Raw genomic sequence first — 13,107 nt, 5'->3', positions numbered from 1 at the left:
TTATAATGTTACAGTTAAGATGAGCCACCTAAGGACTTGACTTCAGTGTGCTCAGCATTGGGCCCTACAGGATCATTGTGGGTAGCAGGGCACATCAATGTCAGGTGTTTCAAAGGTACCAGAGAGCTTCCTGCCTGCATTTGAGCTCTCTGACAATTGATGGCAATGGTAGTTTTGTCCTTAATTTCAGTAGAATAAGGAGGGAGATGTTGGATACTCTAGGATAATATCTGGGTGCTTTCTGGAATCAGAAAGTTTGGATGGAATTTTCAGACCCAGATTTTCAGTAGAGAGAAGCCAAGGAGCATGTGCAAGAATTCATGCAAAACAGCACCACTTTTCCATGTGCAATTACTATAATTGCATGCAGAGTTCTTGAAACCGTGTATACATTATTATTATTTATCATTGTTTGTATTGTGGGAGCACCTAAGAGCTCTAGCCCTGGACCATCCTCATTATGCTAGGAGCTGTACAGACACAGAACAAAAAGACTGTCAGTGCCCCCAAAGATTTACAATCTGAGTAGCAATTGGTTTCTATCAAGTGAGTATTTGGGTGTCTGGCCAAATATTATATTCTTACTGGTGACTTTGTCAAATGACCTGGCTGGGTCCCATATTTAAACTTGCTCAATGATTCCCGTATCAGATTTGCTCTGCCTGAAAGTTATAAGTTGTTGGGTTTTTTCCCCTGATTGCCAGACTTGCAAAGATGGGCTCTGGGAGTCAGGCAAAGCTCTTCCTCCCTTGTCTAATGGTGCCATTCAGAAAGTCTCTGTGGTCAGCAGTTTTGGCTGCAGGCGGAGGCGCTGGCCCCAGCACAGGTCCCCCAGATGTCTTGTCCCCACACTGCTAGAGTAAATCGTAGTTTGTCAGTAAAGCGCGTGAAAGCCACAGGAGCAAATCACTTGTGGAATTAGGAAGGTGCATTATTCCAGTCCTTTCTCTGGATGTAACTGACTTTTAAAACAGAAGTCGGGGTCTCAGAGATTAGAAAACAGCAGAAGAATGTACAATGTCACTGTTATTGTTATTGTCCTTGGTTTATACACTATAATTATATTATAACAAATTTCCTTGTTGAATTTCTAGCCTCTCTGTGGTGATCACCAATTGCACTGCATCTCCAAGTGATGTCCTGGCTACCCATCGCAAGCATTGCATCGGTCGCTCTCAGGGGCATGGGAATGAAGGGACAGGCACGTCGGGTTTCCAGGTCTCTTCTCCCACCGGGGTTACTCATTCTAGAACTGTTATTTGCTTGCCTTGGGAGAATGGAAATGCTGTTACTGTAGCCCTGAATAAACACTCCCGTTTCACTTACTGAGCCGCCAAATGTAAACGGGCAAAATAACCCGCCTCTGCCCCATCCCAGCGCGCTGCTCCGGGCCCCGCAGCCGGCCCAGGGTCTACACCGCTGGCCCTACATTGCAGGCTCTGGGAGCGCTTCTCTCCTGGCTACTCCCCAGGATGGGATGGGATGGGCTTGGGCAGGGCCGGGACCAGGGTCCGGGGTGCTGCTCCCCTCCTTCCCCCTGCGCGCAGCGAAGCACTGGGTTAGCGCCTGGATCCCCAGGGAGCAGGTGCCCCACCAGGCACTTTGGAAGCGGGGCTGGGTAGGCAAGCTGGGGTAATCCCCAACAGTGCGGGCGGGGTTACGGGGTACTGCAAGCAGGGCACAGGCAGATCCCGGCAGTCATGCTGCGGTGTAACAGCTGACCAGAGAGTGAGACCATCCTGCCCTGAGCTAGTCTGCAGCTGTGTCGGGCCTGGGAGCCAGGCCTGGGCTAAGGGCAGCTAACAACGGACTCCCCCTGCTTGGGAACGGCAAAGGCACCAAGGGAACCACTGGAACCGGCCAGGCTGGGCGAGGACCTTTCTCCAGCCCCCCGCCTACCTGGAGCGGAGCCACCGGCGCTGGCCTGACCTCTAGCGCCCCGTGCGAACGCGGGGTTATTTCACGCAGAGGCTCCGCGCGCCTGGATCGCTGCTCCGGACACGTGGCGCTGCGGGAAGAAAGAAGCGAACGGGCAAGTGTCGTGTAGAACTGGATTTGGACTAGTTCCTTTCCCAGTCTGTGCGAGCGGACCCGCGCCTGGCTTTTAACCTGCAGCTTTTCCCTTCGCTGGCGAAACACAAACCTCCCCTGCCTGCCTACAGGGCGCACCCGAGGCTGTGCACAGACCAGGGCCTATTTTCACTACACTTACCCTGGACTCATAGACTATCAGGGTTGGAAGGGACCTCAGGAGGTATCTAGTCCAACTCCCTGCTCAAAGCAGGACCAGCCCCCAACTAAATCATCCCAGCCTGGGCTTTGTCAAGCCTGACCTTAAAAACCTCTAAGGAAGGAGATTCCACCACCTCCCTAGGTAACCCATTCCTGTCAGTGCCGGGTTTACAATGGTGCTAGTGACACCATGGAGCCAGGCCCATTCTCAGATAGGGCCCCAGCCTGCTCTGCTTGCACCCCACCAGCCCGCTAAGTCCCCCCTAACACGGCCCACTGCTTGCTCCTCTTTGCCTCCCCGCCGGCCAACCTAGGGCTCCTCTCCACCCCCGGTTCCCCCTGCTGGCTTATCTCTGCCTCCTGGCTGGACCCCAGTGCTCCTCTAGCTCTGGGCAGTCTCTGCTTCCCACCACCTGTGGGGCCCCACCTGTCTCGCCGGAGCTGAGCCACCTGGGACTGCTGCAGTAGCCTGGCCAGTCTTGGCCAGTTGGGGGCAGGATTAGTGGCTGGGCTGTGGCCAGGCCCTTTCAGGCAAGTGGGTCCTGAGAGACCTTGGGGAGGCAGGCCCTGGCCTGGCTGATTGCACCACTCCAGAGGGGCCGGAGTGATTTCCCTAACCCGCGATGCTGGTGGCTAAGCCTGTCAGACACAGTTGCCTCCCAGCAGGGCCAGTGAGTGGGTCCAGGAGGCAGAGCATGGGGGAGTGGGTCTCTAGAGGGCCTGGTGGGGGAAGGTGCTGGGCTGTGAGGGGGTGGAGAAGACCTCTGTGTCTTGGGGCACTAGGGAGTGGGGGGTTCTATGTGGGGTGCTGTGCAGGGCGCTGTGCATTAGTGACAGGGTTTGGGGAAGGTGCTGGGCATAGTGTGTCTGGAGAGGCTTTGGCCATAGGGATTGGGGAGGGGGGGTTCTGGTGTTGGGCATGGGGCCTGTGTGACATGACATGGGCCCACCCCCGAGGGGAAGGGACATGCTGGCAGCGCAGGGTCGGGCAGGCCATTGTGCATCTGGCAACTGCCAGTTTGTAAATAGTGCCCTCACACTGGCCTGGGCGGAGTGGGGCCGCCCCTGCCATGCCCCAATGCCCTGGCTGGCCCCTCACTCTGGGGATTGACCTCCCCGGGCCAGGCTCCACTACCCCTGTGGGGGCCCACAAATATGTTTGGCACCGGGCCCACAAAAGGTTAATCCTGCTGTGATTCCAGTGCTTCCAGGGGTGAAAGTAACTTACAGGACTTACCAGTACTGCGGGAGTCCTGAGGGGGGTGTGGGAGGGAAGAGGTGTAGCATCAAGATTTAAAGGCTGTGGGGCACCAGCTGTGGCTGGGAGCCCCATGGCCTTTAAATCAACCCGGGGCTCCCAGCTGCAGAGGTGACTGGGAGCCCCTGGGGCTCAGGGGCATATTAAAGGGCCTGGGGCTCCAGCCCCCTTGGAGCTCTGGGCCCTTTAAATCCCCACCACAGCTCCGGCAGCCGGGTTTGGCGTGGATTTAAAGAGTCCGGAGCTCCCGCGGCTGTGGGGAACCCTGAGCCTTGCCAGGCTGGCGCCGGGATTTAAAGGGCCTGGAGCTCCTGCTGTTGCGGGGAGCTCTGAGCCCTTTAAATCCTGGCCCCAGCCAAGCCGCCGGAGTTACGGGCGGGATTCAAATGGCTCTGGGCTGTCTGCTGTGGTGGGGAACCCAGAGCCCTTTAAATCCCTGCTGCGGAAGCCGGTGCAGTCTGGCATGGTGTACTGGCTCTTGCACACCGTACCGGCTTACTTTCACCTCTGAGTGCTTCACCACACTCCTAGTGAAATAGTTTTCAGAGTAGCAGCTGTGTTAGTCTGTATCTGCAAAAAGAACAGGAGTCCTTGTGGGATCTTAGAGACTAACAAATTTATTTGTGCATAAGCTTTCGTGGGCTACAGGTGGCATGCGAGATGATTTTTTTGGCACATGGGGCGGGCTGAACTACTCAGCCCACCTCTGCCTTGGGGTTCCCATGGCTGGCCCCTTGCCACCCGGGGGTCCCATCACTGGTCCCACTCAGCACCCACTGCTGGCCTGGGTGAAGGAACCCCAGGCTGGCAGGGGGCTGAGACCCCGGCTGGCAGGAGCTGGAAGCTGAAACCGCAGAGCGGGGCAGGTGGAGATGCTCAGCCCCCCCTGAAGCCTCAGAGCTGGGTGGGCTGAGCCGCTCGGCCCGCCACCACTCTGGGGTTCTGGCTGCTGGCCCCTTGCCAGCCGGGGTCCCCACAGCCCCACTCACCTTGCTTCCCGTTGGAGTTCCAGCGCAGGCCCCCTGCCAGACAGGGTCCAGGCTTCCGGCCGGGATCAGCCCTACCAGCCGCCAGCTCCACTCACCTCAGCTGCGGATCAGGGGTTCCAGCTGCTGACCTCCTGCCAGCCAGTTAACAACTTATAACTCAGAAGCCCATGTGCAGCGTAAAGTGTCTAAATAGGTGCCACCAGACATTGGAAAACTCAGCAAGGAAAAGCAAGGGCAAGGATCACACTAAACTAATCAGATCTGCATTTTAATTTAATTTTAAATAAAGCTTCTGAAACATTTTGAAACCTTGTTTACTTGACATATAACAGTAGTTTGGTTACATATTATAGACTTACAGAGAGACCTTCCAAAAACCGTTCAAATGCATTACAGGCACGCGAAACCTTAAACTAGAGTGTCTGCATGAAGAGTGGGCACAGCACTGCTGAAAGGCTGCTGACCCCTGCATTAGACTGTCTGTGTATTTTGAAAACATAAAATAAAGAGGAGTGCTTGGTCCCGGTTGTTCTCTGGTTTATTACCGCGGGGGGCGGAGGGGCGTTAAAATACATTGAATGGGATGGCACTTGCTTTATTTTTCTTATTTAATTTAATTTACTACAGAGAAGTCTCTAAAAGCCCCGGGCTGGCAAATCTCTAAGAAAAGTGCAAACTCCGATGAAATGGTGTGAAAACAGATGGCCTGGCCTGGCCGCGAGTCTAAAATGAGGCGCATGGAGCTAGAATCCTGGGTGCCCAGGCAGCCTTTGGCGACAGGCAGCCCTGTGCGTGCACACAGAGTAGTGCTGGAGCGATGTTGGTCCCAGGCCATCAGGGAGGCAGGCTGGGTGAGGTAATAGCTGGGATTGGAGCAACTGCTGCTAATGAACAAGACTAGAACAGAACAGACGTTCTGAGGAGTAGGCTGGTTCAATAAAAGATCGTTCCTCGCCCAGCTTGGAAATAGATTAGAGCTCGCAGACAGCAAAGTTTAGACTCTGGTCACTTTCACTCGTCGCAATTGAAACGCACGGGACACAAGGAGTCCGCCTGAACACGACCAGCCTGCTCCTCATGTCGATCTCCCCGTTTGGACACGGGTTCGGCGCCGCTTTCCGGAGTTCCGCGCTCCTCCTGCTCCGCACAGATCCCAGCCCAGCCCCTAGCGAACCGGACGGGGGCCTCGCGCGGCCGCGGGCTGTGTGATTCGCTCGCCGCGGTTATTACAGCGGGTGGGGAGTTTTACTGCTACCGGCCGGTGGGGCCCGGAGCCGAGTAGGCGGCGCATGGAGGCGCTTATCGTTCATGTTTCGTTCACTCTGCTGTTGTGATTGGCTGCCGCCTCCCCTCCCGCCGTGCCAGGCGCTGCGCAAACCCAGGAGAACGCGCGGGCCCCTCTCTCCAAGGAGGCGCCCGCCGCAGGGGACCCGAGGCCGATTGTAGGGGTCTGATTCCCGGCGATGCACACCCCAGACGGGGTGGGGGACGGCGCTCCAGGGCACAAGGCGCTATTTCAGGGTTACAGCCCTGGGCCCCCACTCCAGGAAGGCGCTGGCCAGAGCAGTGGGGGAGCCCTGGGCACGATGTCCTGGCGCCTCGCGGGCTCCGAGTGCTTCTCCCCAGCCCAGCGCGCCCCTCTCCTGGCGCCTTGCGCTGACCCTGGAGAGAACTAGGCGCAGACCCTGCCTGGCTCCGCTCCAGCGCTTCTCCAGAGCGCACGGTGCCACTGGGTTCCCGAGCCTGGGAGCGGGCAGGGGCGCTCTACTTTTCGGGCTGGCGGCTCCTCTGCTGCGCTGCGCCCATTCCCGACTCTGGAGCCCCGGAGTCAGGAGTTACCTGGGAAGGTGGGGGAAGGGCTCAGGCATCCCCCTCCCCCCGGCTGCCAGGGCTCTGGACAGGTCAGCCCCTTCCTGCAGGTGCGCCAGGGAGGCTGCGCCCCGGGCCCGGCCTGTCTCTTTAAGGCGCGGGGGGCGGAGGCGGTGGCCCGGCAGGTGGGAGTGCCGGCTGCCCAGGTACGGCAGGTACAGAAGGAGCCGGAGATCGCGGCTCAGCGGGCGGCATAAAAGGAGGGAGTCTCGCCCCCACCCCTCCTGTGCCGGACTGGCGCGGTTACCTGCGCGCCGGGAGCTGCGGCGCCCTCCGCCCCGGGCTCCCTGCCCAGCGGCCAGCCGGGCACGAGTTCCTGGTGATGGGGGCAGCAGCTCCCGCAGCCCTGGGTCTGGAGTCCCCGACCTGCCTGCCCCGGGCGGCCCGGAGACCGAGCCTCCCCCGCGCCCACCAGCAGTGAGTTCCTGCGCCGCCCCGCGCCCGGGCACCGCGCCCCTCCTGGACTGAGCCGCCGGCTTCGGGAGCCCCAGAGCGGAGCTTGCGCGGCATGACCGCGGAGAGCCAGCAGCCCCTGTGCGGGGCCAGCCCCGCCGAGCCCGGCCTCCTGCTCATGCCCCTGCTGAAGGCGGAGCCGGGGCCCCCCGAGGCGGGGGCGCGGGGCGCGGGCCGGCGGCGCAAGCGGCCGGTGCAGCGGGGCAAGCCCCCGTACAGCTACATCGCCCTCATCGCCATGGCCATCGCGCACGCCCCGGAGCGGCGGCTCACGCTGGGCGGCATCTACCGCTTCATCACCGAGCGCTTCCCCTTCTACCGCGACGGGCCGCGCAAGTGGCAGAACAGCATCCGCCACAACCTGACCCTCAACGACTGCTTCGTCAAGGTGCCGCGGGAGCCGGGCCGCCCGGGCAAGGGCAACTACTGGGCGCTGGACCCGGCGGCGCGGGACATGTTCGAGAGCGGCAGCTTCCTGCGCCGGAGGAAGCGCTTCAAGCGCAGCGACCTCTCCACCTACCCGGGCCCCGCGCCCGACGGGCCCTTCGGGCAGCCCGCAGCCTGCTACCCCGCCGCGCCGCCCGCCCCGCGCCGCCTCTTCGGGGCCCAGCTCGTCCCGCAACCCGGCCGCCCGCTCAGCCCCGAGCTGGCCCCGGCCCCTGCCAGCTCCTGCGCCTTCGGGGGAGCCGCCTACGCCAGCGCAGGGGGCGCCGTCCCCTACCCGTACGCGGGGCCCGGGGCGCCGCTGCCGCTCGCCCAGGCGCCCTACCCGCAGGGCAGCGGCCAGCTGTACCCGCCCGGGCCGCTGGCCCTGGCCGCCTCGCCCCCGCTGGGCGGCGACAGCCGGGACTTCTACGGCCGCATGTCCCCCGGCTACGGCCCCGGCGCCTACCTGCGCCCCGCGCCCTACCCCGGCGCCGCGGAGAGGTTCGTGCCGGCCGTGTGAAGGGCCCGGGCTGGCGCTGGAGCGCTCGGCGGGGGACAGAGCCGCGCCGCCGGGAGTGCGGAGCAGGGATTGGGGTCCAGCGGGGCTCTGGTCCTGGCCCTGAGCGCTGGGCAGAGCGGCCGCGCAGGGCCTCCGGGGACACCGAGACCGACGTGTGGCAGAGCCCCGGGGGCGGCCCAGGACACCGCCAGCAGTCAGCGCTGGGTCCCCTTTGCGTGCGCCCGGAACTGGCTCCGGACTCGCCCCGCGTGGGGAGCGATGGGGCGCGGGCCCTGTTTCCCACATCGCCGGCCTCCCCCTGCCTCGCTGCCCCCGGGCCCTGCGCGGTGCGGGGCAGCACCGAGAACGCAGCGGCCCGAGCTCTGCCTGCACAAGACCCAGTTCCACGTGAACCACGAAGTCCTGGCCCGGACTCATCAGCCCGTAACTCCCGTTTCCTCCGGATCCCGGAGACAGGCGGGGGGTGTCCGCGGTTCTGTTCCTAGCCGCCTTGGACGTGTCACCCCAATAAATGGCTCTGCCGGCAGCACCGCGTGGGGTTTCCAGTTCTCTTCGCGGGTCTTGGGCAAGGGCTTAACCCCCCAGCCCCTGGGCTCATTCGCGGGCCGCTCCCTCCTTAGTCATGTGTGGCCCGGGTCAGCGCTCAGCTCCGCTCCCTGCGGGGCAGGGGCCGTGCGAGCTCCCAGAGCAGCTGAGCCCTCAGATCGCTCCGGGGTGAGCCATCTCCCGGATGAAGCTCGAGCGAGACGCCTCCCCCGGCCGCAGGCAGGGCTTTCTCCTCTCCGGTCTGATTAGTGAAACAGCCGGTTAACTGGGAACTCGGGGCCGGAGCCGAAGCGTTTTGGGAGCAAGGTTTTAGTAACTTGGCCGGACTGGGGTTTGCCTTGGTGAGAGGCGCAGCTTTGCGCTAGGCGCTGCACGGGCAGGTTGGGCTACAGTACACAGCCCTCTCCCCCGCCCCAACACAGAACTCGCTGTCGTGTCTACACGGGGAAGTGCTACTGGTGTAAACTAAGAGAGGTGAAGTAAAACACTGTGGCTGTACAGGTGTCACCCCAGATGGGTGCGCGGAGTACGGTGTAAAACTGGTTTCAGTTTAGTTTGTTGCGTGGGAAAGGGCCTAAGCTAAATTGAAAGAAGCGACCCATCCCCGCATGGGCCCGAGTGTCCAGCCGGGGGGAGACGCCAGTAGCACTTTTCCTTCACAGATAGGAAGGGAAGGAAACTGAGGCCCAGAGTGGGGAAGCGGCTTCCCACGGTCACGCAGCAGGCTGGGTCCCATTCCGGATTAGAATGTCGGGCGCTGCCCCCGGGGCCAGGCCTCTGCTTTTGTGTTTTCCTGGTTCATTTTGCCGCAAGCCCACCCCGGTCAATTGGTCTTGGGGGGCTTTTTCCCGAACTGTCTCTAGCATCTAGCACCAGTCGGCTGGTTTGCAATGTGCGGGGCAGCAAAGCCATGTTCTGAATGGACATTAGTATTTGGAATGAATATGTCCAGCCCCGAGTCTTCAGGAGCCGGCAGCAAATTGTTCTTCACCCAAAGGGCCTGATCCTGATGCTAGGGGCGCCCCGAGTTACTCTGTTCAGCTGAGCAGCCCCATTGAAACCAAGGTCTGCTTTAAGAGGGGCAGTACTGGGTTCCGGCACACAACGCCCCCCTGGAGTTCAGTGGGTGATTTGCGTGCACAAGGGATGAGGGCAGAATATGGACGCCACCCCACAAACTCTTACTCACTGGAGTAGGCCCATTGACGTGACTATCACAACTCCCTGAGCAAGGAGTATGGGATCTAGCTCTTTTCTGTTTGGGGAAATTTGTATCTGAAAATGGTGTCTTGCTCAACCGGAGACACTGATGTTCAGGAGCAAGTGCTCAGCAGTTTTCTGAAAATCAGCCCCCTTTACAGCGCATCGAACTGGGCACCCAGCCACGTTTGAAAATCTTACCCATGCTTCACTGCTAGAAAGGTAAAAAAAACAGTGTAATTTGTGAGAGAAAGCCCAGACCTCCCAAAGAGAGAGGAGGAGGTTTCCGTACCTTGATTGACCCTAATATTTACACGAGCTCACTCCGGAGCGGCTGTAGTGCAGCCAGACAGAGCTTCGTCTGCAAACACCGGCCCCTCAGCCCTCGCGGGCCAAGGGTGTTGAGTTCGCACGTGCGCTGGGGGTAGTTCGGGCCACGGGAGGAAAGGGTTTGAAATCCCTGTACTGTTGATCCCAAGAAGGGAGAGGGAGAGGCTGATATTCCGGCTCAGGAAATGCCCCACGCGAAGGCCCGGTGCCACTCTCTGCAGCCCTGCTCGGGCTGATCCCAGCCCCGGGAGATGTGCATCTCCACCGCCGGTGTTACACCGCTAGGCCGCGCGTGGGGACGGGCAGCCGGGCCGGGAGGATTTAAAATCGCGCCGGTCGCAAAGCCGCAGGAGGAGCCCGGAGAAGCGAACAGGGCGGCGATGTACGAGTCTTGTTTACTCCAAGTGGGTAAACTCGTCCGCTAATTGGCACGTGAATTGTCTAGTCCTTACTCCGGAAAACCTGCCGCTAACATCCGGGGGGCACCGGCTACAGAGCGGGGCACGGGTTTTGTACAAACTTCTTTCTGGCTCAATCAATCAGACCCGCTGGGGCAGCCTGGCGGTTCTCTGAGTGTCCCTTTTGCCAAATCACTAAGCTGAAGAATAATCACCAAACAAAGCAGAGTGTTTCGCGTTTGATAACTTTGGAACAATATTTCGGTTTCCAGGTTCAGGAAGACTCCAGTTAAACATCTCCTTTGGTTTTACTTTCAACAGTCAGCAACCTTCTCCAAATGCTCAAAACTGAAGCAAAATATTTTGGTTTGGGTTGAACAAACCGTTTCATTTGCCCTGAAATGATTTTTAAAACGATTATTTACTTTTCAATCAAGGGAACATGGGGGGTGGGGAAAGTGGGTTGGTTTTGGTTTTGATTCAGTTCAAAGTAACTTCCCCCCCCCCGGGGGTTTCAGGCTTGGCAGTGAAATGAAAACCCGCCCCTGTCTCGGTGCTGGCCCGGCCTGCCCGTGCCCATGCCCCTCCCGCCGGGCTGCGATCAATGGTAACATGCCCAGTGACCCAGGGGCGCAATCCGGAGCGAACCCGAGAGGTCTGAGCCCTCCTGTCAGTCACCTGCGGGCTGCGGGAGAATTTGGCCGGGAAGGTTTAACGAAGTGATGTCAGGGGCCTGGCAGGAGCCTTCCCGGGGACTGTTGGGACCATTGGAAAGGGGCGGGGTTTGCCTAGTCCTGAGCCCCACTGCAGCAGCCCTCGTTGTGCACTGAAAGGCCCCAGGCTCCGCGAGCGGGTCAGCTGCGCTGTGCCCATTGACCCAGCTGAGGACCTGCCCAGGGCTTTAGAGAGCTTGTCTGGAGCTGACTTATAACCAGCCCTGGGGTACACAAGGAAGGTCTAGAACAGCAGCGTCCAACCTGCGGGGGGGGGACCTCTGGTGGCCCCCGAGTACGTGCCACGCCCGATGGCGTCAGAATGTCACTGCGGAGTGCGGGGGTGGCTCCCCCGGGGAGCCCAGAACCCCTGTCCCTTGCCTGCTGCAGCTGCTCACCGGCGCCCCCACTGGCCGCCTGTTGCACTGCCCTAGAGGGGCAGAAAGCAGCTGGCAGCTCCATGGGCTGCAGAAGCCTCTGGGAGAGCAGGATACGGGAGCTCCACTGGTTCTGCCTGAGCCTATAGGAGCCCCTAGTGCAGGCTGGCTCCCCTTCCCCAGGCAACCACTCTGGGCAGCAGGAAAGAGAAGCTGAGAGCAAACAGCCAGCCGCACTCCCCAGTTCTCTGCCCCACACCCAGCTTTACCCCAGGGGCTGCTCTAACTTATTCCAACTGGCCAGGGCCACCTGCCGTCTGGAGACAGCAGAGCACAGCACCCCCCAGGCCTCCCTGTCCTGCCCCAATATGCCTCTGGCGCCAGGAGCTGCAGGGAAGGACATGTAGGGCCCCGCTATGCTGGTGGGGACTTCCCTAGGCAGGCAAAATCCCCCACAGGGGCCTGTGTGTGTGGCGGGGTGGGGGTTCTGCACCACCTGGGCAGCACAAAGGGGGGCAGGCCAGCCAGGGAATCTGCTCCCACCTGGCCAGTTCCCAGGAACCCAATAGGTACAGACGCCTTACATCAAGCCTATCCTGGTTGTATCAGCAAAGTACTTAAACACGTGCTTAACTTTCAGTTTAAATGTACCCATGGCTAAAGCATGTGCTTAAGTGGTTTACAGAATTGGGGCCATAGTCTTGGGCTGGGATGGAGGGGGAGTGGCCAGTGTTTTGGCTCTGCCCACTCTCTGTGATCTGTAACTAACTCATCCCCTCCACAATCGCATCAGCCTGTTCCCTATGGAGCTGCTCTAAACCTCCTAGACACCAATGGAAGAGGGCTCATTGACTTGAAAGCCCTTTGGATCATGCCTCATAAAAGACAGATAATTGGTGCATTTCTTTGCCTACTCCATCCATTTACCCCCAACCTTTGTCTGCCTTGTCTCTTTAGATTGTAAGCTACTGGGCAGGGACTGTCTGTTGCCATGTGTATACATGGTACCTAGCATTATAGGGCCCTGATTCTGAGTGAGGCCTCTGGGTATTGCTCTGCTACAAATATGTGATGTATATACAATTCTCTTTAAGATCCTACTATGCAACCTGCAATCACTGGAGTCCCACTAGCTCTTCTGGAATGCTGTAAAGTTGTTTGATTAAAAATTAATGGAAAAATTAATATAGCATTTGAGTAAAGTACAGAGATAGTATTCCAGGATCTGAACACTGTTATTATCTATTAACACTCTATTAATTAACTATAAAGATTCAGTTCCTAGAGTCCGTGGAAACCATTAATTATCCTTTCACCAATTTCATGTTCATAAAAGCCTAACAAGGCTGGTTTTATAAATTTCTCCTCTTTGTAGGGTTGGACTGTTCTTTATCAAGCCTGGCTTGTTTTAAAACATGCAACACACTAGAAAGAATATAATTTCTTTTCCAAAAAAGTCATTGACTGCAACAACTCGGTTTTTGGAAATAATGGGCCTGGCCTCACTCTGAAAAGGTTGGACAGCACAAGTGGGAAGGGACAGATCATGGCAGTGGTGGCACTTGGAACCAAGAGGAAGTTTAGCGAAGGTAAAAGGTTTGTATGTGTGTGTGTGTGCACATGCATGTGTATGTGAGCATGTATGTGTGGCTGTGTGTGTGTGAGAGAGCGTGTGTGTATATGTGTGCACGGGCACGTGTGAGTATGTGTGTGCACTTGAGCATGTACATGCATGTGTATGTGAGTGTGTGTGCATATCTGTGTGCACGTGGAGGTGTGTGTATGTGAGAGAACAT

General features: G+C 58.8%; 1 protein-coding gene and 1 long non-coding RNA gene across 2 annotated transcripts in view; one reads left to right on the top strand and one right to left on the bottom strand.

The window, feature by feature from the left end:
• Window positions 1-13,107, bottom strand: part of LOC127048498 (uncharacterized) — a 288,020-nt gene that overhangs the window by 193,890 nt on the left and 81,023 nt on the right. The gene's annotated exons all lie outside the window — the stretch shown is intronic.
• On the top strand, window positions 6,857-7,747 carry FOXE1 (forkhead box E1). The gene has a single exon (XM_050948335.1). The coding sequence runs from the start codon at window positions 6,857-6,859 to the stop codon at window positions 7,745-7,747; it is 891 nt and encodes a 296-aa protein (XP_050804292.1).

Source organism: Gopherus flavomarginatus, chromosome 3 (assembly GCF_025201925.1).
Source record: "Gopherus flavomarginatus isolate rGopFla2 chromosome 3, rGopFla2.mat.asm, whole genome shotgun sequence".
Classification (NCBI taxonomy): domain Eukaryota; kingdom Metazoa; phylum Chordata; order Testudines; family Testudinidae; genus Gopherus; species Gopherus flavomarginatus.
This window is presented reverse-complemented; position numbering and strand designations above follow the sequence as displayed.